At 41.0% G+C, this 25,718-nt stretch overlaps 4 protein-coding genes across 4 annotated transcripts; 2 read left to right on the top strand and 2 right to left on the bottom strand.

Annotated features, from left to right (window-relative positions):
- Positions 1 to 8,800: 8,800 nt before the first annotated feature.
- Positions 8,801 to 10,630, bottom strand: FOIG_16216 (uncharacterized protein; the record flags this gene model as incomplete). The annotated part of the gene is made up of 4 exons (XM_031217650.1): positions 8,801 to 10,134; positions 10,193 to 10,306; positions 10,369 to 10,439; positions 10,493 to 10,630. The coding sequence occupies 4 exons, from the start codon at positions 10,628 to 10,630 to the stop codon at positions 8,886 to 8,888; spliced, it is 1,572 nt and encodes a 523-aa protein (XP_031052622.1). The 3' UTR covers positions 8,801 to 8,885.
- Positions 10,631 to 11,359: 729 nt separating this feature from the next.
- FOIG_16215 (uncharacterized protein) lies at positions 11,360 to 12,817 on the top strand. The gene is made up of 4 exons (XM_031217649.1): positions 11,360 to 11,592; positions 11,647 to 11,751; positions 11,804 to 12,037; positions 12,105 to 12,817. The coding sequence occupies exons 1-4, from the start codon at positions 11,404 to 11,406 to the stop codon at positions 12,768 to 12,770; spliced, it is 1,194 nt and encodes a 397-aa protein (XP_031052621.1). The 5' UTR covers positions 11,360 to 11,403; the 3' UTR covers positions 12,771 to 12,817.
- Positions 12,818 to 13,304: 487 nt separating this feature from the next.
- On the top strand, positions 13,305 to 14,308 carry FOIG_16214 (uncharacterized protein). Its single transcript, XM_031217648.1, has 2 exons — positions 13,305 to 13,729; positions 13,794 to 14,308. Exons 1-2 carry the CDS (start codon positions 13,423 to 13,425, stop codon positions 14,192 to 14,194), a joined length of 708 nt encoding a protein of 235 aa, XP_031052620.1. The 5' UTR covers positions 13,305 to 13,422; the 3' UTR covers positions 14,195 to 14,308.
- A 2,839-nt stretch (positions 14,309 to 17,147) lies between these two features.
- Positions 17,148 to 18,626, bottom strand: FOIG_16213 (uncharacterized protein; the record flags this gene model as incomplete). Its single annotated transcript, XM_031217647.1, has 3 exons — positions 17,148 to 17,231; positions 17,282 to 18,148; positions 18,210 to 18,626. 3 exons carry the CDS (start codon positions 18,624 to 18,626, stop codon positions 17,148 to 17,150), a joined length of 1,368 nt encoding a protein of 455 aa, XP_031052619.1.
- Positions 18,627 to 25,718: the final 7,092 nt, after the last annotated feature.

The raw sequence follows: 25,718 nt of genomic DNA, 5'->3' as shown, positions 1-25,718 counted from the left end.
TCCTGAGATAGTTTATCCTAAACTGGTATTTAGAACTATCTTCGGTAAACAGGTGACACTTCTATAACTCCGAATTAAGAAAGAGAAGATTAATTACACTCTATCTGCGCAATTAGAGTAGCAGCAGCAGTACTAATAGATGGGAATAATTCAAGGTCTAGTTAAATGGTACGGATTTAGGCGTTAGGTGCCTGTCGTTGGATATCAGTAATAGTGACATTAGCGTTATCTACGTCTTTTACCGATAGGAATGTTTATAAGGAGGAAAGCAAAGCCAAATAACAGGTTATTTACTTCCAATTCCAATTCCACTGTCGCCTCCTGTGATGAGAATGGTTTTGCCTCGTAGAGACGGTGTGCTCTTTTTAAGGTCGAATGTTGCAGAATTGGTGCCGGTCATGTTGCCCAGGGACAGCAGGGCTTGAAAGTATTTTAAAGATATCAACTTAACATAAATTAAGCAGATTTCTATCTAGTATATGAGACTTTGAGAGGCTCGCAAGCTACCATATTAGGATTTTCAAGAAATAAACGAGTGTGTATGTATGTACTAGTCATGTGTTTTATTTTAGGCAATCCTCGGAGTTGTCTATGAATATGGCTAATCAACGTCGACCTCTCGCTGGACAATATGATCTCGAGAGTTGAACAGTTGAATAGTAAGGTTTCATTTCAAAAGATAGCAGAAGCTGTGTCGTGGCGGAGCAAGTCGCTCAGCTCCTGTGACAGCACGGTGTCTACCGTCACGTTAAGCCAAGGTCAGGTAGTCACTAGAGGAAAAGTACAAAGATAAATCTCTAGGAATGTATTCGTAGCCAAAGCTTCCACTGTCATTACGTATTGAATCTAACATTAAGAGATGTGATACTTCGCACCGCTTAGCACTACGCCCTACACAATCTGCCAACAATAAACCCAACACGGCTTGGTTTATTTACAGTTGGGAACTAACCCGTCACAGATTAGCATTCTCCTCTTTTACCAAAGCCTCACTTGGTAGCCCCTTTTTATTGGTCGAGGTCCTTTCAGTTGACGGTTGTGTAGGGTTATGCCAGGCAAAGGGATAGTTGACTCTAGTTTTCCGTTTTCAAGCTGCATGCTTGGCTCATTGTTGCTGTCAAACTACATGCTGTAGGGTATCGTGATGTTTCCCTTGATATGTTGTTCCAGACCTTCAGCCACGCTTTTTTAGCGTTAGATATGAAATCAAATGTCGGCCAGGACTGGTTAGATTGTTTGCAAAGGTGGAGCTATGTGGCTTTGGGTGACCGAGAAGTGATTCAATTTGGTGGGTCAGTTACGATAGAATGTTACCTCATTTCCGGTGGATTAGAGCGAGGGGACCCTAGTACCACATCTATGGCGGTCTAGAACCTCACCATCCTATCAGAGCACCTCGGATATCTCCTATGAACATCCCAACAATGTCGAACTGCCCGTGAAATTTCTATTTGTCTCTCGCTATCGCTACTAACGCTTATTAATAGTAATTATTCCCTAATATTTCCTTTGGATTCATACTCTCTTAAAGTGGATAGCTCCACTCCACGGGCCCTGGCTCTGGGATCACCGTCGGCTTTAACTCCACAATCCTATTAATCGATGTCTCGTACCACCAGGTCTCTGCTTCTGGCGACGATCGGCATCTCTCCCGGTCCTCACATCTTTTTTCGTGCTCGTACGTTTTTTGCAAAGCACCGCACATGATACTCCAATCAAATCGTCACGGCGGTTGTTATCATAAATTGTCCCCACACGACTATTCATGTCGAACGCCTGGTTACATGAACGCTTCAGCTGTTTATCGTAGCAGTCTCAGCGACCTTCGTCTGGGGCGGACCATTGGCTTTACATATTACATAAGGATATTCTAGGCGACGCTCTTCTCCTTCCCTCTTCAAAGTCGTTGACTGCTAAATTAGACGAGTTCTTGAGCACTCTCAGCGCTTAAATAGATCTCTGACTAGATTATCCCTCTGCAACTCGAGCTCTCCATTCTATCGCTGGCACGCTAGGCTTGGATGATACACTGACTGTCTATTACCTTTTCAATAACCAAACTTCATTAAGAAACAGCAAATTCATCCCATGACCTTTTTTATTACAAACTTCCGGATACTTCGCCAGCCCAGCTGCAGAAGACTCTATATTAATAATAATCGCCTTAACGAAACGGTTTGCATAGCCTGGAAATCTATCTTCAACTTGCTATTGTCGGCTATGGCTCCATTGCGTTTTGGTAAGCATCTCAAAATCTACCAGCAGTCTCCTCCAAAGCCAGCATAACACACTGCAGCACTTCCATTTCTGTATACACCGTTAATGGTCTTAATCAACCGAGCAACGACCAGCCACTACCTAATCATGACACTCTTTGCGATTCTTTTCCGGCAGCTCGATTCTTGCCCTCTTGTGATTTGATCTATGACTGCTTCTTCGTTGCTATTCCTAATCCTGCCTAATTGCTCTACAGGACACTTTGTTTGTTGCTAGAAGTCTCCCGACCGTGTTGCATGGTTGTCGTACCGTGGAAATCTTACTATAATGTAGCCTGATAATGGACATTCTCGGAACTTGTTGCGATATGGATAATTAAGCAGTACTATTAGGGTCTCGCTCTAGGTCCCATAAGCTTACGGGGCCAAGATGCTTTTAAATCAAAGCAGTTTACGTAAAAACCTGCTATTACCAACCGATTATTTTCCCTATCTTAATTCCCTCAGCGGCAGTCATAAGATGGGGCCAAGCGGCTCACCAGAGTGGCATAACTACTCGAGCTATAATGCGACTTCTAATAATGCTATAGATGGTATGTACTACTTTTAGCGGACCCTCAGTGGTTTAGAAGAAAGCTGATGCAAAGCTATAGTTGATGTATCTTGTTACTGGAAAGAGTCTGATTTTTGGAATATGGAGAAGCCATACTTGTATACTTAATGTCAAGCAAAACTTCAAAGGATACGGTTGAGGGTTTCCTTAGAGATGTTCCGGATGGCCTGTATCCATAACGCGTAATCATGATAGACAAGGAGCGGAAGAGTCTCTTTATTTGTCGCCTCGAATAGCTTTTTATAGGCATAGGTGATGGTGCCGATATCTCGAAAACACCGCCTATGTGGCCGGGTGGTAGCTTCATTTTGGCGCGGGCTGTATTAGATGTACAGGTGGCGGACCCATCATCTATCCACGAAGCAACCACTTATGGAAGTAAGCCTATCAGGGAAGCAGGAACCTTCCGTCTAGATCAGCAATCTCGCTCATAGGGAAACCAGTGTAATTCAAGTGAACCTGGGGCGGCTTCTGATTCTAATAAGGATAACATAGAGACTAAGTGCGATGATAGTGGCTTAGCCTCTGATAGCAAGCTGTCCTCCCCAGCCCTTTCTCTGCCAAAACAGCGACCCACGCGGCCATGTGATTTGGATCCCGATCATGCTCATAGTCCGTCTGAGAATCCGAACTACATCCGACATTTAGACCTACTGCTGCCCGAGTTATTATCTAGATAGCAGAGTAACCAGGATACCCACCTAGAGACTACAGGCTAGGTATCCTTAAACCTGCTATACACCTTGGCCCAGCTCCACTTGGTTAATTAACACCAGACCTTGTTCACTGAGCCGTCTTAGAAAGCAGCACCAAATTTCAGGTATCTCCTAACAGCCATAAAATTCGATGGCAAGGCAGATCCAAAGATATTAAACTAAGTTATTACAGCTCTGGCTATAACTTGCGAGAAGTTTTTTTCCCTAATAATATCAATTATCCGGAAAAGAAACTAAAGTGCCCAAAGACTAGCTCTATTACTAGTAATAAATACAAATTTAGCGACTCAAGTAAGAATACGCTTAACTTTAATTCACAGTTTTACACTTATATTAAAAGTTTCCACTATAAACCACTGTTTGCTCAGCGGGATTCATTAGGTAGGCATACTTTATGGGGTTTATTGGTTTGCTTATTTATAGCCGTAGATAATAATAATCTTAGCGGGTCGAGCTTTGGCTTGAATTACTCCAGGGGGTCGGCTTCCAAGTAGTAACACCACGATAGTGCTATCATATACTACAGCGGTGCACCTTTCTGCACTGATTTATCAGGTGATCCAGCTGATCCATCGCCAACCCCTCGCACGCCCTCGAACGCCCAAACTAGAAAAGATTCTGCACAACCATCAGAATTTGGTCGGTCTCGACGAACAGCTTCCAGGGTCTTCATCAATTACAAGCCATTGAAGGATCGATGCAAAGGCATACATCAGCAAACTTCAGTCATAGACCGGGATAATAATAAAATTGAGGGCCCGATGAACGATGACAGAGCACAAAGCAGCGATATCGAGCTGGATTTGATTTGGAACAACGACCAGAAGTATATAAGACAGCAATCCTTAGAATCCTGCGGACTTGGTGGTATTCGCCCCGATGACCAGTTTACGGTATTTGTCGATACGAAGCGGCCTAAGCAAGATATTCTCCCATGGCCTTCCGAACCTCACGTTAGGAGGTCAAATAAACGTACAGAAGCGCCATCCGTCACTGGGCGGCGATAGTAGCATCTGGTCCCGTTGCCGGTGGTTTAGAGATAAAAGCAATCGAAGAATCACGGTCTATTAAGATTAAGTATCTGTCATGACGCACGGAGAGACTACTACCGGCTCCACTGCTACTCCCTGCTGGTTTCTTTCCCCCGTTTAGCAACGATGATTCCACATCCGGCGAAGATAACAATCCATTCATTGATGCATATAACGCTGGGTCGTTACAGGAGAATATAGGCTAACGGGTTATTTCACGCCACTTCAGTAGCTACCATAATGGCTTTGGCGTTCACATCGGCGTCAAAACTGATGAAGTTCCAGACGAGTTATATTAAGACAAAAAACATGTACTCTATTAATTGAAAAACTGCAACGAAGATATTGCTTAGCCGTATTAGGAAAACCGCCGCTATATCGAACCAGAAAGCCACTGCAGGCATTGCCCAGACAGACGATGATAGTCCCTTTGCCTACCACTGGAGTAGCTGAGAGCGAATATGAAAACAGTTGCCAGGACAGTTTCTAAACAACTCATGACGTTTCCAAGCGATACAATCGCAACATAAATATTCCGAGGATGAATTTGCCCTCCAAGTTAATGAATACCTTATATGCCTACTATTCTAGTGGTAGCCCCTGTGGTGGACTATGCCTACAACGTCTGGATGTATGCGTGCAAAGCAGCATTGGTGTATACGATCCATCGAGTACAACGTATAGGAGCAATCATAGGGTACTTCGCAAGCATGGCGACAGGAGTAGCCGAAGCTGAAGCCCATATAGCAACTATCTAAGAAAGGTTCTAGAGATAAGTAAGCAAACTATAGGTATATATATATATATGCTACTACGAACCAACCTGGTCTAAAATCCTCTACGAGGAATTAAAGCCTTTAGATGCTTTGTATCCCCCCTTAGGCATATTATAGGTATATAGAGAGAGTTATTAATAGATATTATAGAAGTTATTTAGCTTTTCACCTTTGTACTATAGGAGATATGCCTAAAAGATATAGTAAATAGTTAAGGAGAGGAAGAAAAGGATAATATTAAATAAATAGCTAAGGCAGGATAGGCAATCAGGATATTAATAAGCAATTCTATAAGGAATAATCTAGTTAGCATAAGATAGGCTATTAAATTCTCTATATCTATAGTAAAAGCTATTAAGATTAATAATACCTTTTTAATTACCTTAGGAATAAGGGAAGAATATAACCCTTATATAGCTAAACTAGTAGTAATTACTTATAGCCTTAGCTATTTATTAGAGATAAAGTATTAAGTTATTATAATTTTAATAAGAAATAGATTTATAGTATAGGCTATAAATAACCCTTACTAATAATTAGGCTAAGGGCATATCTAAGAGATATATAATATTATAGAGAAGCCCTAAGTAAACTGCAATAGATTTAATATTATCTAGCTATACTTTACTAGTAAGCTTAAAATTTAAAGGATAGCTAAGATATTGGCCTATTTTATAATAATGCCTTATATTATATTATATAAAGTAGTAGTTAAAGTAAAGATAATAATTCTTAGTTTAATTCAAGTAGATTTACAAAGTAAAAGGAAATTATTCTAAGAAGGTTAACTTAGCTCTCCTTAACAAATATACTTGCCTATTATATAACTAGTTATAATAAAAGGAAGCTAGTATATTAGCATAGCTTAGAACTAGAATAGTATAACTAAATGGTTATTTATATTAGATTAGGTAAGTATTAATAGATAAATATCCATATAGGCAGGTAAAAGAAATAGTAGAGTATTTTCTCTTCTAGTGCATAGAATAAAAAATATAATGCCACAAGATACTACAATATACAGAGGGAAAGCATAGCAATCTTTTATTTCACCTAGGGGGCAAGGCAGCACTAGACGGACAGAAATGGACACTAGGCGTGGATGCAGTGCTGGCCACAATTAGATTTGCAGTTGTTACAGGTCTCGAACTTAGTGGGTTTAAGGGCCACTTAAGGGAAGGATCATAGAGTTTATTCCTTCTCCGAGGAAAGAGAAAACAGGCTTGGTCTATGGCTGTTTTTAGTTTTAATAGAAACCCTGTTGATATCCCCAAAATAGCTTACTTAACCGGCTATAGCTATAAAAGCCCCTTAGCATAGACTAACTGCACAGGGTTTGCTGGCAGGCAGCTGACTGCGTAATGATGGAAGCACAAGGCTATTCGGCGTTCAGTGGCACTTATGACAGACTGATAAGTGTAGGCGAGTAACTTAAAGCGGCTCAGCGAGTTACTTAATGGTGCAAGAGGATAATTGCGGTATGGCAGTAAGGGGAAGCGAATAGGCAATCATTAGCTGTTGTACAGTATTGAGCACGTGCACCTTATGCTCCAAACAGCATGCTCTTTATGAAGTCTAAGGTGGGCCATGAGGAGACATGGCTGTAGCTCATAAGCAGATGTTTTATCAGAATTTGGCCTCCTTATGGGGTGCGTAAGCAATTTCTGGCTGAGCGAATGAAGTACTTAAAAGTACCACTGCTGCCTGGAGGTTTGGGGCGCGAATCTAAGGAAGTGGAGATAAGCTGAGAGTGCGAGTCGTAAGTACTGTCGCTGAATTCCGTCAAGTGATTACGTTAACTTGTGGGCTATCAGCCACATACGAAAGAGTACACAGTGCCTATATATACTTATGCCCTAAATGGGACTTTTATTGAATCAACCAACAAGGGTTATTGTAGGAGAGGAAGGTGCATGTGCTCAATATTGTGTGTTTCATCAATTATGAAGCAAACGCTTTATCCCGCAAACTATGTTAGCACCAAGTTGTTATCAGGCAGATCGGCTCCCTCCTCGAAGATAGCTAGGACCTGACAAAGGAACCTGTATTATAGATTCGCTCTTAAAGAAAAAAGGCCTTCTGCTACATTACGGGATTGGTTTTAATGCAGTGTTCTATCTCGCCTCATTATGAACATCAGCCAGTCGCTTCGTGTATGGTGGCGGGGGTGCGCCATTCTCTCAACCAACGTGGCCAAATTCCCCTCGGCTCATTGCTGCCTGATACTCAAACCTGCGGCCATACTAAAACAATCATTGCACATTACTTTGTCGAGCTGATGTGGCTAGCTACAAGTTTGCAAGGGCAGCTCATGAACTGCCATCTGTTCGAAGGAAGCCCGAGCGTCTGATCAATTGACTCTTTGTGACATTCGAGTCCGGCAGGGGATGTCATTCCGCCATTACAGCCTGATGGTCGTTGGCATTGTGTATGGCCATGTGGGGCACTGAAGAAGTATTCGTGGAGGCATCGTTGCGATCAGAGCACCACTGAGAATGATCTACATGTTAATCCGCAATGCTAAGACCCATAAGGCTGTAAGGACGGAAAAAGGGCATTTGGTCAGACGCTCAGGCCTCCTTCGAACAGATGGCAGTTCATGAGCTGCCCTTGCAAACTTGTAGCTAGCCACATCAGCTCGATAAAGTAATATGTAATTCGGCTGGCAATGTGCATAACTGCTTTGGCATTTTGACAAGTTTCAGTTTTAGGCAGCAATGGTTTAATGGCATTTGGGCAAGTGGGTTGAGAAAATGCGTTATCTTGCCGTTTTATCCACCTTTGTTTGCCGCGTACACGAAGCAACTTATCGGTAAATATCGTGTAAGGGGAGACTCAGCTAGATTCAGCCAACACCTGCAATATAGCAGGAGGTTTGCTTTTTGCGGGTGAAGCGGTAACAATGAGCATCTGATCAGGACTCCGCTATCTCCGCGGAACGAGCCCGTGTGCCCAACGATGGCTTGATGCTGACATGGTGGGCTGGGTAGGCTTATCACCTTATAACTGGGAAACATTGCCTATTCGTTCCCATCATTCGAATTGCTGGCCTGCATTATTGGTTTGTTACAAATGTCACTGCCCGCTATTAAGGCCCTTCATATGCACTAGCATGTATCAAAATCTGCCCTTGCTTATCCCAGTGAAAGGGCTGTTGTGGCTGCAGCCGGTCAAGCAAGCCATTTTAAGCCTTCGACAGGGTTTACACCAAACCGAAAACGAGAATGGACCGAGGTTGTTTTCTCTTTCCCCCAGGATCTTCAGAAATTGTGCAAACCGGCCGGTAGTGCAGAGGGTTTCGGGTCACCAGCTCCGTTACACCATAGCATATATCCTTTAACACTTTGTCTTTTAATGGTTAAAGAAGTCGGAGCAACTCATGGGCACGGTAATACAAGGGCTGGAATTTATTGTTCAAACCACTATGAAGTCACAAAAAGCGATCGATATAGGAAATTGTTAGATTCTAATCTAAACTAAGTATTTCAATCTAGAAGGTCATTTTGCAAAGACGTGACTCGCTATGTTGCCCCTTACTGCACAAGCATTCGGACGTAGGCGACTGGGCCTTCGTAACGGTGAGTACCACGGAAGACATAGTATACCAAAGATGACAACGCTACGGTACCATAGATTAGAATACTCCAATTCATCTGTGATGCCGTCGGGTTAGGGTTACCAGGCATAAATGCCAGGACAAAAATGAGGACAAGAAAAGCCTCGGAGATGATGTTTATCGCAAGACCCCATCGACCAAGACTAAACTTGGATGGCAGAAGCGGGCTCTTTGTACATCGCCGCCATATCATACAGCCAATAGAGACCATATAGCTAGAGAGAAGCCCTGTTGTTGCTAAAGAAGTGATTGAGTTCAATGCGACAGCAGAGCCGATGTTGATGAGGGAAAGAAGACTTGAGATTAGGAAGGTTACCAGAATGGCATTGATGGGGGCATCCCATCCCGCTGGGACATCGGAGAACCAAGCACTAAATGGAATAGCTTGGTCTCGCGCAAATGCGAAGAGCTGACGCGACGATGTAGACACCATAGTAAGATTGGAGAAGGCAATCATAACAACAATGACGGATGCCATGGCAGTAGCACTGCTGACTGACTGTGTCGAGTTGTAGAAAACCTGCATGAACGGCTGGCCTGTTGGAGACGTGATGACCTCTTCAAGGTTACCTATGCAGAAGCAGTAGGTAATAACCATGATCCATCCAAAAGCACCATTGAAGAGAGTCGTCATGACCATCGAACGTGGCAAAGTACGACTTGCATCGTGCAGCTCCTCGGACATATGAACAGCAGCATCTGCACCTAGCAGTGGTAAAACGCCTGCAAGAATGCCTACAAGCGTCGAGCCTCCTATGCTATTCCAACCTCCGCCATCGCTGAACTGGGTAAAGACAGCTTTAGCATCAGCCCTTGGCGAAAGAACCCAGAGAGTAACAAGGATGCCAAAAAAGGCGAAGACGTGAATGACCAGGATAACGGCTTCGATCAATGGCAACTTCCTGGCTAGGTAGATGTTGAAGAGTACCGAGAACGCAGCTACAGCTATGGTGAGTAGCGTGCCGTGCCATGGCTTGGGGACGTAGTCTGGGTGATTTAGTACGATGAGTCCCTGGATCTGGGTGCCAGTAATGAAGGCGGAGGATGCACATGATGTTTGCCAGCCGAGTACGCACATCCATCCCATGAGGTAGCTGATGGGCTTCTGGTACTGTGATGGCGCGAATTCAGAAACCCAATGATATTGTCCGCCCGTCGTGGGTGCCCTGCACAAGATTCGCGTCAATAATGTGACCACATGTTGTGCATGAGGAGGATACATACATCGAAGCCATCTCGGCCATGGAAGTATTGACGAATAAAAATCCCATCCAGCACACAAAGAACATCCAGATCGTACCAGCAGTGCCGCCGTTGACGAGTCCGATAGTCGAGACACTTCAATTGACAGGCTTAGTTAGCCAACAGGCGACCAGAATACTTTTATCTGCATTCTTTACCTCAAAGAGAATTCCCAAGATGCCATTAGAATCATGGAGAAGCCGAAGATGGACAAGAAGCGAAAGTTCCTCTGTGTGATGTCGCGTGAGCCCAGGACAAAAGGGTCCAGGTATTGGTACGAACCGTAATTTCTTGGGTTTTGCCCATCCGATACATGTCGGCGCGATCGGCCGCAGTTGCCTTTTTCTCGTCGACATTGTCATTAATGCCGATGGGAGCATCGTGAACGTCGAGGGATCTCTTGTCATCGTCAATTGACATGTTGGCGGTATTTTTTGACTTCTTTGACGGCATAGCCAAGTAGAAGAAAATTGAAGGTCAAGAAAAAAATGTCGAGTGGGAGACAGCTAAGGCTTGGTAAAAGGAATGCAGCGGTGCGGCATGAACGCCATTCAGGATGTACATCTGATCCAACAGCTGGTTGTTTGCTTACCAGCATATCCATCCCGGTCCAATTGTTACGTACAGCACCCTTTCATGTTACAGGGGTTTAGTCCGCTCGGGCCTCGACAAGACGGGAACCTCCTGTGCCGTCCCGGACTTCGGCAGTCTAGTAGTGCGGGCTTCGATGATGATCCGACAACCTGAGGGCTCATGTCTTCTCATTTCGTCCAGGGTTCATGCAGCCACAGAACCAACAAAAAAGCGCCAACAGCCAACAAATGTGGGTAAGGTACTGGGGAGGCACTTGGCTTCACTATTACATTCGGCTTCTTTTGGTACGCAATAGCAAGCTTCTGACCACTCTGTTGGTGCACACATGCCCTATACCCTGAAATTTAAAGTTTCAAGGCCTTTGCCAGAATAACATGCTGGCTAATCGGAATTAGGAGACATATTCTTGTGGCGTTGGTGGCTGTAGAGTCCGAGCCCTGAACATTCACATCTGCCAACACCCGAGCTGCGGTGGCCTGTGCCTAGGTACTCGTGCCGCAAGGGTGAAAATAGAGATTAATAGTCATCTGTTGTCTCTTGAACAGCGCAATACATCTCCCTCATAACCTTTCTCGAATCGGACTCAATGGTCTCTAGCCATGGATCCAGAGACATCAGATAACAACGGCTCATATCGGTTCTCTCCTGTCACATATAACGACCACGCCGGTCAATTGTGGATCGTGACAATCTTGTCCCTGATCTACAGCACGCTTGTGGCTCTGGCACGGTTGTATATCAAGTATCACAAGTTCGGTTTCGATGATATTTTCTTTGCTTTAGCAATTGTGAGGATGCCCATCAGATCTGGATGACGCTCCACATATAGACTAACCACTCAGATCTTCCATCTAGCTCAGTCAATTGCTGTCTTTATTGGTTTGAGTAACGGCCTTGGCAAGTTCAACTCTATCACTACACTGGAACAATGGGCGACATCGTCGAAAGTAAGCCTTATGCGGTACTACTACTATCACCAGCTAACATGGCCACCACCAGTCAACTCTAGCGGCCGGTATTCTCTGCCTTCTAACTCTTAGTCTCGCCAAATGCTCTGTTCTCGCCCTCATCCAACGCATCATTGGCTCGAAGCCTGGGAAGAGTGGACCGGTTTGCATCGGACTCATGGTGATCACTGTCCTATGGGGTGTCGGCTCCTGTTTGGCATGGCTTGTGAACTGCCGCGCGGATTCTCTGTTGACTTTGGATAACGTCAAGCAATGCCCGCACCAGGTATGAAAACACTTTGCACCTCCTGAAGACTCATCATCAGATGCCTAACCAAAGAATTGATGATTAGAATACACGATGGGCCGTCATAACGGCGATGGACATCTTGACCGAAATCCTTACCTGGCTCCTCGTGCTGCAGCTATCCTGGTCCGTCAACATTTCATACATCCGCAAGTGCCAGGTTGTTATGGCTTTCTCATTCCGTATACCGCTCATCGCCCTCTCGGCCGTTCATCTGGCGTATACTGCAACATATCCAGCCTCTCTTGAGCCTCAATTCGCCGTCACAAAGGCCCTGCTCTGTCAACAGATCATGGTTGCTTGGTCGCTTATTTCTGCCACTGTGCCAAATCTGAAGAACTTTTTAAAGTCATTCTCTATGGGAATGGGGTTTCCAGCGTCTTTTAACCTCAGTATATCTAGATCAAGCAACGTATACGCACTTCAGTCACTTAGGAATAATAGCTCTGGGGTTACATCATCTGCGGCTATGGCGACTGGAGTAAAATCAACATTTGATAGTGCTGCCCATAGCCAACCGCACAGTTGGAGGCCGGACGAGGTCTCAACTCAAACAACGACATCAAGGGACACTGGCAGCAATAGTTGGGATCATATATCAGAGGAAGGGCGGAATTCCAGGGCTGGCAGTCAAGAAATGATCATTAATAAGGAGGTGACATGGAAGGTCACGTATGAGGACAACCGATGTAGTAGACAGTGCTGCCAATGAATCGAATCCAATCAAACAAAATGCCAAACAGATCTATCAAATACGCCAAAGCCTTATCTCAAAACAGACAAATGCAAAACACCGGATTTAAAACCCATATTTGGTATATCAGATATGTTGCAGAGCATAAAATTGGGGATCTAACCTGCTCCGCTGATGAGGGTCTCTTTGAAGCCTACCATGAGCCTGGTGAATGCCTAAGAGTGGATCTGACCAATCAGAGCCTTCGTTGATACTAGCCATTAGTGCCCCCCATCATCATTCCCAGATCTGCCAAAGTAAAAGTAGCTTCCTAATATTTCTCCTCTTCGCCGCCACATCGTCCGTTCGCGTGGTTGGCAGCCTGTTTCTTTCTCCCGATGCGTGCCGGCCTTCCCCCACCCTTCGCCTTTGCGCTTCTCCGACTAGTGACGAAATTGGTAACTGGATATGACACTGACAGCCTGAACAAACCAACAACCTCATTTAGGGCCGTGGAGGATCTGCAGCAAGGATCAAAGCAGACCAATCGGATCATATTAAATCACGCGTGTTGAGACACTACCTGGTCTAGACCATCTAAAGTCATTGTCACAGAAGATATAAGGGTCCTAGATCTTGCACTCCACGTTACATCACGTTTATCTTGCCACCTGTCTCGGGTGCTAAAATCATGTCTGAGATTGCATTGCGCGATGCGCGCTACTCCGAACTCCCAGAGATTGCCCACATCATGTCAGAGGCATTTTGGAAGGATAACATATTTGGCGAGCTCATACACCCCCATCGCAACGAATATCCCAATGATGTACACCTGTACTGGCTGCGACGGGCACGGGTTAACTTTTGGGACTATCGCTGGCGATGGCTCGTTGCTGTGGCCAAAGACGAGAGTGGCCAGGAAATTATTGCCGGCATTGCTCAGTGGGCACGACTGGGAGATGGGGGCCAAAAGCTTGAGTGCTGGTATTTGGATCCTCGTGAGTGTCTCATCCCATTAGGCTCAAGCCTAGTTATACAGGCTACGCTAAACCATCGACCCAGGAAACCTTCTCAAGCCTTTATCTTCTATTGTCATGAACATTCATGCTTGGGCCTGGCCTAATCGTGCAAGCGACTCGAAGGAGGAGGACATCATCGAGCGGGCATATCCTTATTTCGAAGACATATGGAGCGGAAAGCGCGCTGAGTCCTGGTATCTCGAAGGATTAGCAGTGCGTCCAGACTTTCAGGGGAAAAATGTTGGCCGGAAGCTTGTGCAATGGGGTCTGGAGCAGGCCAAGGCGGATGGCATTTGCGCTTCGGTTGTTAGTGCCTTTGGCACGGAGGAGTTCTATAAAAAATGCGGGTTTGACGAGCAGTACGGAAGCGCCAGGCAGGGTGAGGGTAACCCCTTGGCGGATATTGAAGGTGCCAACATGTTTTGGAAATGGCCTGAGGCTTGAGTTCGGTTATGACACTCAAAATCGATTGCAGCAGTCCTGATGAACAGTTTTTGAGCAGAACTTTTAGATGGTTTCAGATATTCTATATACAATGATACTATTCTTCGAGAGCCAAAGATCTTTTGGATAGTATTGAGTGAGGTCTTGATGCTCTATGAGGGCATATATCTCGGAAACCTCCACTGAAGCTTACTTGCGCATGCCAAGAGTCACCTCACCCTTTCCCAAAACGTCTAACGAAGAGTCCCACAACTTGGAAAGGGGCCATCTTTTCAGGGTCTCCTCCGCGTATAGATGGGTAAGACCATATCGACGTTGCCCATGGCAGAAAGCTTAAAAAGAGGCGCTTATAAGCGCTGTCGTCGGATCTGATGACCAACCAGATACGTCAATTAGATCAGTTAATTCGATTTAGATATTAAACCTAGTCGGATCAAACAGATCAGATCTCAGTTTCTGAACATCTGATATATCTAATATCCCCTAGGTACCCCGAGGATGCTTTGATTGTGTTTGGTTCAACTGCCAGCCCGTACCCCAGAGTATTCAACGTAATAAGTAGTCATGATCGCCAGACCCGAACGCTTCCGTCCGATGAACCTATCTACCACGATCTCGTCAAACGTGAAAATCAAGCACCGACCGAGAGCGGCTTCAGGACACGCCTTAGGTGCACCGACAAGCTCACCATGCGCTGTGTATGACCCACAATCCTTCAGTATTGCTTGAAGTAGGAGCATGTGGCACCGCTGCAGATAGCATCTGAAGACGAAACGACTGAGGCCATCCTCCATTGGCTTCAGTATCTCGACTTACTTCCCCTGGTTTTATACTCAGATGGTTCCCTGTCCTCAGAGGAAGCTGCCAGCTAGGGCTTTATTATCCACCAGAATAATCTTTTGGTCTTCAATGGATCAGATCGCCTTGGACCCGCGGCTGTTTTTGACGCTGAGGTCACAGGAGAATCAAAAGGCCTCAAGGCCGCCCTAAATCTTGAGAAGTAGCAGGACAAGACATCGTCATCTACCTAGACACCCTCGTGGCCGCCACATTCCTGCAAGGCACACCATCCGACTTCCCACAAAGAGTCTTCCTCAAGTTCCAAGCCCTGGCAGCATCACACAAGGCCATGTCCGCTGCTCGACTACAGTAGAAGCTGGCGATTATCTGGCCTCATGCAGCATCTCCTTGTCCTTCTCCTGTAAGTACGCCGACCACTTCATAAACTGCACCCATCTTGACTCAGGATCTACTCTACCTGGAGCCTCGACCTGCCGTTACTGTTCAACCTCTGCCTTCTTAAGCTCCTTCTTATACTTCCAGACAGCCCACAGTAGTATAGCATCCGATGGAGACGGGGCCTGGTCTAAAGACAAGCCACTACCCGAGCGTCTACTATGACAGGTGCCTTCCGGATCGACGATCCAGTACCTTGCATGCGGAGCCTTCTACAGAAATTAAAGCATTACAGATGCTTATCTACGTCCCTTGCCTGCCAGCGCCCTGTATCCCTTATAGATCTTATATGTGGAGAGATTCGCCCTATTACAGGTCAGGAACCGATAGCTCCTGCAGCCAGGTCCCCTATATATCTTTGGTCTAGGGATAGGCAGCCTCCCATGTGGCAGCAGCCTTATATCCTTATCTATCGGGCCCTGCAGCAACCAGGGTCTCTATCCTGACAAGGAGGACGATTCTACAAATACAATTAATACTTGTAGTTGACCTCTAATAGTCTTTAAAGCAGTTGCAGTATTGATACTCTACCCTATCTAGTTTAGGCTTAATAGAAGCCTCGCAGAGCAGATGAAGTAAGATATCAAGCTGCTTGCAAAGTCAGATCATCTGGTTTATTTTAAAACCCTCTGCTAGCTGCCTTGCTCAGGAAGCTATTATAATAGTTTGCTTACTAAACCATTTCCTTAACTTAATGAGGACTGGTTTCATTTCCTAGATAATTAGTAGTTGCTTTTTATCTTTCTTTTATTTCTTATATCTTATCTTATTCCTATCTCATCCCCTTTCCTTATCTCTATAAATTATTATACTATCTTTTCTATTCTTTTCCTCTTCCTAACCCCTAAACTCTAATAGTAATCTGTCTCTAAACCCTAAGAGCCCTAAACCCTCTCCTTCCCCCCTGGCAGCACGGCCAGTTTTACCTAATAACTGTCAGACATTATGTGTATTCGTCCATTGATCGAGGTAGGTATATTCATATTGCGTTCTGTTGAAGTCTGCCCCTTGGATGTTTTACCATTTCGGTTGTAATCTTGAAGTATCCCTGCTTGCACGTAACACCCAGTGCCTGTTCAACAATAACCGCGCGTGTCCTAGGGGAATGGTATATGCACTACCTGCGACTGCCATACAATTTCGCCAACCCCAAGTATGATTCTGCCAGAACAACAGCCGTACTGGCGACTAGGCTGAACTCAGATTGTTCGGAACTATGAGTTAGCGACGTAAATAGATGACAGATGACAATGAGGTGAACATTTCACCTAACGGGCCTCCTGTTCAGGTTCGAGTGGGATGATAAGTCGAAGGCGAGAAAAGTAACTTGTTTGCCTGCATATCTTACATTGACCTGTCTGGCTATTTCCAAGTAACAGTGATTGAGTCACGATGCCGGTTACTGTTTCATTTAGTGCCTGCTGTAGTACAGCTATGGAACTTGACAGGGTATTGTTGTGGGAAGAATTAGAAATGATGTTCGGGTTCCAGTGTGGTTCAGTTCTCAACATTATTGAGAAGTTGCTCTATACGATGCATATGTGTATTGATCGTCATACAATTTGTTTGTTGTGGGCTACTAGAGTAATTCACTGTCGAGATATTGTGTATATCACCAAACAGTATTGCACTGAGAAATTCAGGAGTGAGCAATATCCATATCAACGCACCACCCATACTTACAAAACCTTCTTGACATAATAATGAATGCACTCCCCTATGCGATAGGCGTAGGGTCCAAATTCTGAGTTTCTTCAATTTTTGGAACGACTCCAAATCGTTTGTTGCCTTGGTCCCAAATCTGTCTTTCATTAGCATTCTTTTAGAAATTTCAGCTTCTAGACGGCATACCGCGTAAACCGACTTCAGAAAAGCGTCGCCAAAAATATCAAAGGGCAAGTTGCCCCTCGACTGAATTCCACCGTACCAGTTGTCTTTGTCTGCAGGTGCAAACACCAAATCCTGGGGCTGGATAACAAACTGCTTATCCCCAATCGCCACCTTGAATTCTGGAAGGTCTTGTACATTTGTGCTTCTTGGGAAGACATAGCCCTGTTGTGTCGGGCTATAACGCGCCCCAGGGATTGCATCATACAGCGCCTCGCAAACCTTGTCAGAAACCAAGACTAGAGTTGTACCAGTGTCTGCAATGGCCTTGTTACCGGAAAGATCGATGGTTTTGCCCTTCACAAAGACACTGGCAGATGGGAACTTCCAGAAACCATCAGACGAGTCAACGTGGGCCCACGAAATTTCCTCTCCGGATCTCGCGACAAGGTCAGTATCAATGAAGCCAAAAGTATAGAATGACTCAGGCGAATTAGCGTCCCGCTGGCTGTAAAACGCCGAGGTAAAGAGCTCAGCCTCCTTGGGAATGTCATGTTGATTGATCATGTTAACAACAGGAGTGTCTGCAGGGTCTGAATCCCCATTGGTATTGACTGTGTTGATCTGTGGGAAAGCAAGGCCAAGAAGACCATCGCCCTTGCCCCGCGCAAATTGCTGGTCGAGTTGCGATGCAAGTTCAACAGTTTGATTCTTGATAGTCAAACCACCGATAGTAACATCATCTGAGCCGCAATCTCCAGATGCTGAGCTCCCATCTCCATAGGAGATTTTCCACGTCTTATCGGTGAGCTCATTAAACGATGAGGAAGTTAAAGGATTAAAGACATTGTGACCTTCCTGAATTCTCTTACTCAATTCTGTTGAGAAGACCTTTAAGTACCTGGTCAGTATTTTTCACTCCCTGCTTTAGAGCCTCATTAGGAATGCTTACCCAAAGGTCTGCGGATCCAGTGTCAAAGTCCAAATTGAACTTCTGAGGGGGTGTGCCAATTGACACCTCGCATAAGTACATGGAATCAAACGGCACGTCTTCAGCCGTAACCTCTCCAATTCGAGTTCCGTCGGCATCTAGAGTTCCATCGGTACCTAGCTTCTTTCGAAGAATCTTGGTCTGATAGACACGTCCGCCCACGGCAGCATGAAATCTAGGGTGAGCGAGTCCACGTTGTTGGATTTGACGATCTTGGAAGTACGGTCCGGGTTTAGTAGGTTTAAATCCAAAGCGGTTGAGAAGGTGAACATAGGATTTGGTGCCATGTGGCTGGTAGTGCGGGTTTCGCTTGACGCTGATCCTAGTCAGGCCACGGTCGAGTCTGAATTGGCGTTGAACTTGATAGATAGCTTCCATGTCGGGATATTCTTGTGATGTAGAGTTGAATATAAAGATGACTAGCAGTAGCAGAGTGTCCTTGGAGGAGATGGAACCTCAGAACTGAAGAGATAATGGGGCCAGGGTCAATTTATATTGCGAGTTGCAAAATGAACGGAAGCAGTGCTCTTGAATCAGCTATCATAGGCTCTTTATTATATTCTTATATCTTCACTGACGGACACATTTAAATCACTGGTGATTCCTCATTTCATCATTATACGAAGAGCTAGACATCTGGGCGACATCTGCCAGTGGTGGAGGGGGGAAAGAAGGAGGTTTGCGCGGTAGCACGACCTTTCGTTCCGAAAGGCACTCCTCATTTGGTTTAGACGCCGATTAAGTACGGAAGACCAACTAGAATGAGGGTTGTAATGTGATGAAATAAAGTGTCATCGTATTTGAAGTCTATCAATGATGGAGGGAACAGTTAACATGTGAAAGCATAATCCACAATATGTGTCGTCTTGATTACTTGATGTCTGGTTGGTGTAAGGTAAAAGGAAGTTTCCGACTAACTATAGCTGGGCTTGGTGTGTGATATAGAGAAGAGAGGGTGTCTGTTGAAGAGCAGGTAACCCAGGCTTTCACATGCTTTACTTCTGACAGAGCGGCGTTGTCTAGTGATTCTGGAGGTAGCATTATAAGGCTACCAAGTAAGTATCTCCTAGCCCAGTGTCAGCTGTGCAGCAGATCCTGTTAACCTGTATGTAATATTTGGTAGGTAATATCAGGCTGAGATAAAAATGAGTTATGGTAAATATAATTTAATAGACCTAAGAGCTATATATAGATTATCTATCTTATTATTATTTTTTATAATAAAAAGCCTATAAATAATTTAATATTATAAGATATTAATTAAAATATTATATAATTTACTTAGTATTAAGGTTAAAAACCATTATATTATATTATCTTAATTAGATAACCTTGGCTTTATTTTATTTATTATTTATTAAATACGTTAACCTATTTTAAAATGAATTTAATAACTATTTATAACTAAATAATAAGTTTATAAAATAAAATATATTTAAGACAGATTAGCCGCAGCTACACCAAAAGTGAGGCTAAGGTTGCATAGCCAAGATAACACAATCTAGATTTTTAACCTTGATACAATATACGGCGTTATACACCACACCGAAAAACACTGTAACCTTGACATCAAGTCAACAGATCATACAGCTGTTGCCTCGAGCCTTAAGATCCAATTGGACAAGTGGCCTCAATCCACAAGAATAAAAAGATGTTTCATCCCTCAGTTGGCAGGCCAAAACCACTTTTGATCGTCAACCTCCAAACGCGATTATTACTGGTGCAACAACCTATAATTCCAATCATGGAAAATACGCCGCTGCGCAACCATCATCAGCGATGGTCAACCGGGTCAAGATTATCGGTCGACGTGGTCTACGCGTACGTGACCGCAGAACCAAGCGATTTCTCGGAGCTCGGGGCTAACTCCATCAGAAAATTGTATGCCATCCTTCGCCGTCGCTAGATCACAAGTAACTTCTTTCCACATATCGACGACTTATTGCCGCTACAGTGAGTTAATCTCACTATATTCGATTGCTAGCAACTCGTTGAGGGGGATGACCAAGACGAGTATGTAACGAAATTCATCTGGGGCCAGAGGAACGCGGTAGAAGGCCTTGCTGATCAGTTGAAGGATAAGACGGGGTTATCCCTCTGACAGCAGGCCTTTATCGGCAATGATGCATACTTGGGCGAGGTTTATGGAGTTGAAACGCACCATTGCAGAGATTAAATAGATAGTGTGAATGTTCTATTATGAGAAAAGAGGGTAACTGCAGGGTAGGGAAGGGGAAAGAGGGAAAGAAGGCAATTTAAGAAAACAATATTTTAGTATTCAGAAAAAACAGCGAAGTTAAAGACCTAAGGCTGGCTGGGCTGGTTAGAATTGAACTAGATTAGGTGATAAAATATTATACTAAGAAAAATACATTATTATAATATAATATAATAATATATAGGATAAGTTACTTTAATATATTATAGTTCTAAGTTGTAGTATTTTAATATTATATTTGTTTGTTTGTTTGTTTGTGTATTTTTCGTCTGGGTGGCTGTAACGAAGCCAAATCTCCTACTGGAGCAAAAGACGTGCTGAGCTAGCTAGGTACAGGATACCCCGCTTCCTTCACCATCCAGCATACCAAGGCACAAAAGGCGCTGTATTTTCTCGAGCCCGTCACCCGTCAGCGGGTTCGGGGGCATACTGTCGACTTTTTCCACCGACCAGAATTCTCTCACGCATCGCTACATCTGCTGACGCAGTCCACAATCTCCAGTAACCAAGTTGTAGCTCGTAGTCGTATGTCGTGGCGGCAGGGAAAAACCTTGGGAAGGAATCAGAGGCCGGCGGTGCGGCTTGCCTTCAAAGGGGAAAAACCCATCGCAATCGGCGTCGTTGATCGGGAGGATGTCGCTACCGATGCCACGGGCACCGTCCTCCGATATCTAAGGCGTTCTGGTTCTGAGGTGCCGCCATTAGATCCGACAAAGGTGTTGTCAGAGAAGGCGAACTCTCCAAATTCCTTCTCTGAAAACTGCTGTTAGGGAGCCGATAGCGTCCCCGCAGTTTTTGTGTGGTCGCGTGGCCTGCAGAAAATCCCGCTCCTAGCACCGCACTAACAGTGCGTGCCAAGAAAGAATTTTTACAGGAGAGAGTTGTTTTAATATTATATTTCTTATAATTAGGTAGATATAGGGTAAGTAACTCTGCTAATTTTATAGGTTAATTTATATGTAATGGTTAGGTTTCCAAACAGGTAAACTAGTCCGTACTAGGTTTATGTTTGCAGATAACATAGGGCGTGATGCTAAGCGGTGCAAAGTATTATATCTCTTAATAATTAAGTAATATAGGCTAGGCTTATTAATATAAAGATACTTTATTAATAGCTGGTAAGCTAAGTCCTATAAAAGTGCTAATAAATATGTTTTATATACTAATAATAGTTATATAGGAGCGATATAATATAAGGTTATTATTAATCCTAGAATAATACGGTCCTAGAATACTGTTATTCTTATACTTATTAGTCTTTATCTAGTTAGTTACTAGGGTAGAGTTTTTATAGGGTATATATAATATAACCGCTGGGATTATAATACGATCTCTCCTCTCTGGTGGTCTTGCCCTTAAGGCCTGTTATCCTAACTATATCAGTCTTCTTTTAGTAAGGTCTAACTTAAACCTTTTATTATTATATTCTATAATATCTAACTATATCTCTAAGTAGTTATCTTATAAGGATTATAAAATCTAAATACTTATGCTTTCTGTTAAATTTATTAATAAAGAAGCTAATATGCCTTATACTTATTATTTTTAGGCAGGTAAGAAGTATCTAATATCTGCTAATTCTACTTACTGCAGTAAGTATATTTAGGCTAAAAAGTCTTATAATAGTACTTATATCACCTCTTCCTATAGGTTATTATATGCTATTTTTATTGGCCTTTCTTTACTAACTATAGTAGTTATAAATTTAATAAAATAAGAAAAGAAATTAGAGAATAATAAAAATAAAGTAAGTAAGGATCTTCTTAAGCTTTATAAGGAAATAGCAGTGCTATAGTCCTATTTAGCTCTGGCTACTAGTTATTTATTAAGGATTTATAAAATTTATAATTATATAAAGGAAAAGCATTCTAAGGCTATTTATTATGGCCTTTAGGAGGTAGATTAGTAGGATATAATCTTATCTGGTTTAGATATATATAAAGATATACTGCTTTATAACCTCTAGGTAGATTATATCCCTAATAATATAAATTAGTCTGCTTTAGGTTTAGGTAATAATTTTCTTAATACTTCCCCTTTATTTAAGGCTAATAGAAGTTCTTTAGGAGTCACTAGGTATTAGCAAGGTATCTTATTAGTTCCTATATATTTTTACTTTCTAGGTAGTTTTTCTATTTAATTAGGTATATTTTTTATCTATTAATTTTCTCTATTTTCCTAATTACCTCTGCCTTATAGACCTCTAGTCTTATAATTTATTATAGTTCGTTACTGGTTCTAATATATATTATATTAGTAGCTAACTCTAGTATTAAGATATAATAAATTAGGTAACATCTAATATTCAGGGGTAAGTCTAATTTATATTAATTTTCTCTTATTTTTTATTTAATCTTAACTAGTCCTAAGTACTTATAGTCTAGTTTATAGCTTAGTTAATCTATTTTAATATTTTTTACAAATAGGTAAACTATATCCCCCTCCTTAAAGGTTAATCCCTTTAACCTTTTAGGGTTATAGTATTTCTATATCCTTTTTCTAATAAATTCTAGCTCTATTTTAAGTTTATTATATACTTCTTTCAGCCTATTACTTATAATAATTACTACTAGGTTTATACTCTTAGGTTCTTATGTATTATAATATATATTAGGTATAAATTTAGTATTTATATTAAATAGTATAAGTTTTATATTTTTATTATAGGCAGTATTATATGCTAATTAGGCACTTAGTAGCTTCTTAATCTAATTATCTTACTTATAATTAATATAATACTAAAGGTATTATTTTAGTACTTAATTTATTTATTTTATTTATCTATCTGCTTATAGTTTAAATACTATTATAAGTTAGTAATTAACTCCTATAAGTACTATAAGTAATTACTAAAATTTAAAGGCAAATATTAGTCCTCTATCTAAAAGAATTTCCCTTAGTAATCCTTATTCTCTTACTACCTTATTATAAAAGATATAGGCTATAACTTCTATATCTATTACCTCTCTATAGGGTAAATAGATTAAGAATTTTATAAGTCTATTTATAATAATTATAATATTATTATAAAAGATTCTAGTTAAAGGATCTTCTAATAATAGTAATTTAGTTATAAAGTCTATTATAATTAAACTCTATAGTTATTTTATAACTTTAATTAGTTATAATATCTTATAGGGTTTATATTATTATACCTTTATTTTAATATAAATATTATATTATTTAATAACCTTTTCTACTACTTTTTATATTATTTAATACCCTTGCTATAATAATTATTTTAAGGTTTTAATAACTCCTTAGTATTTATATAATAGATATATATAGAATTCTTAGATAAATTCTTATAGCTCCCTTAGGATTTTTTTAGTTACTTCTGCTTATATCTATCCTAAGGTCTATATCTTCTAGGTAAATTAGTATTCTTCCTTCTTATTTTTTTTTAATACTTATTTTTTTACTTTAGTAGTATTAGTATTATAGTCTAGTTATTAACTAATTATATCTACTCTTCTATTTTTAAATCCCTTATAATAAATAATTATAAAATCAAACTTATATAAGTATTCTATATAATATAATTACTATTAGTTAAGTTTATAGATTATAATAAAATATAAGATATTCTAGTAGTTAATATAAACCTTAACCTAATACTTACTTCCTATTAGGTAATATTTAAACTCTTTAAAGTAGTTAATAATTACTAAGAACTCTTTATTATAGATTAGATAGTTAAATTCCACTTTATATAGTTTATATAAATAGAAGGCAATAGGGTATAGTTTCCCTATATTATCTTATTACCTAATTTATCCTCCTAATATAAAATCTAATAAATCTGTTTTTAGTTTAATTTCTTTATCTAGATTAAATATTACTAGTATAGGTTTACTAAGGATTGCCTTCTTAAGGTCCTCAAAGGCTTATTATACCTTATTATTTTAAGTAAATACCTTATCTTTCTTAATTAGTTCTATTAAGGGGTTTATAATCTTATTAAAGTCCTTAATAAATTATCTATAGTAGTTAGTAAAGCCTAAGAAGGCTTATATTTCTTTAATATTAATAGGTTTCTTTTATTTAGCTATTATAGATATTTTCTTTTTCTTTATTTAGATTTCTCTAGGTATAATAGTATATCCTAAGAAGTCTACCTTTATAATATAAAAGTAATTTTTCTTTAGTTTAACTAATAGTTTAGCATCTTATAGTATTCTTAAGATCTTATAGATATGTTCTCTATAGTCTTCTTTATTATCTAAGAAGATTAGGATATTATCTAGGTAATATACTATAAAGATATTAAGGTATTATTAAAGTATACTATTAATTATCTGCTAAAATATTATAGGTGCATTAGTAAGACTAAATGGCATTACTAGGTATTTAAAAAGTCTAAATCTGGTTCTAAATGCTATCTTCTATTTATCTCCTTTTCTAATATAAATTAAATTATATACTCCTTTAAGGTCTAGAGCTATAAAGATCTTCTTACCTTATAACTAATCCTTAAGTTTTATAATAAATAAAAGTAAGGTTTAATCCTTAATAGTATATATATTAACTAGTTAATAATCTATAACTAATTAATCCTTTTTATTCTTCTTTATTATAAAGAATATTACTAATACTATTAAAAAGCTTAACTCTTTAATATAGCCTTTTCTTAGTATTTTATTAATATATTCTTATTAAACTTATAATTCCCTTTAGTTAAGTAGGTATAGCTTCTAAAATAGTAGTTTTTTATTTATAAGGCTAATCTTATAGTCCTATTTGCTATATTCTAGTAACCTTATTTCTAGTTCTTCTTTAAATAGCTTATTATATATCTAATATTCCTTTAAGATATTTCTAAGTTAGTCCTGGCTTATTATTAGTAGTTTATTTTTTTATATATCTTATTATTAGAGAATACCTAGGATCTCTGTTTTACTTTTTTAGCCTTTCTTATACTTATATTATATTCCTTTTAGAGGTAATAAAATCTTTATTTTATACTAATCTATGCTTTCTTCTTTAGTTATAGATTAAGATCTCTTATTACTTATTATAATTATTTTATTATTGCTATTAGGGTTATTAGGAAAGGTAACTTAGCTAGTCCTCTAGTTAATATATAGGTTTTATTATTTAAGCTTATCTATACTAAGTAGGATATTTATCTCCTCTCCTAAATGTTACGACCCTAGCGGTTACGTCACGTGTACCCCACAAAAACTCATGCAAGGCATCAACCCCTCAACGGTTACGGGCCAATCAGAGCTAGATCACCTCAAAATAGGATC

The sequence above is a fragment of the Fusarium odoratissimum genome, assembly GCF_000260195.1.
Source record: "Fusarium odoratissimum NRRL 54006 unplaced genomic scaffold supercont1.69, whole genome shotgun sequence".
NCBI classification, from domain to species: domain Eukaryota; kingdom Fungi; phylum Ascomycota; class Sordariomycetes; order Hypocreales; family Nectriaceae; genus Fusarium; species Fusarium odoratissimum.
The sequence above is the reverse complement of the archived record's forward strand: the minus strand, read 5'-3'. Positions and strand labels throughout refer to the sequence as shown.

Bases quoted from the DNA above. Each gene is read 5' to 3' on its own strand.
- FOIG_16215 (XM_031217649.1), top strand. From the start codon at position 11,404: ATGGATCCAGAGACATCAGATAACAACGGCTCATATCGGTTCTCTCCT. The intron at 11,593-11,646 runs GTGAGGATGCCC...CTAACCACTCAG, and splicing joins TTTTCTTTGCTTTAGCAATT to ATCTTCCATCTAGCTCAGTC. The intron at 12,038-12,104 runs GTATGAAAACAC...ATTGATGATTAG, and splicing joins TCAAGCAATGCCCGCACCAG to AATACACGATGGGCCGTCAT.
- FOIG_16214 (XM_031217648.1), top strand. From the start codon at position 13,423: ATGTCTGAGATTGCATTGCGCGATGCGCGCTACTCCGAACTCCCAGAG. The intron at 13,730-13,793 runs GTGAGTGTCTCA...CCATCGACCCAG, and splicing joins GTGCTGGTATTTGGATCCTC to GAAACCTTCTCAAGCCTTTA.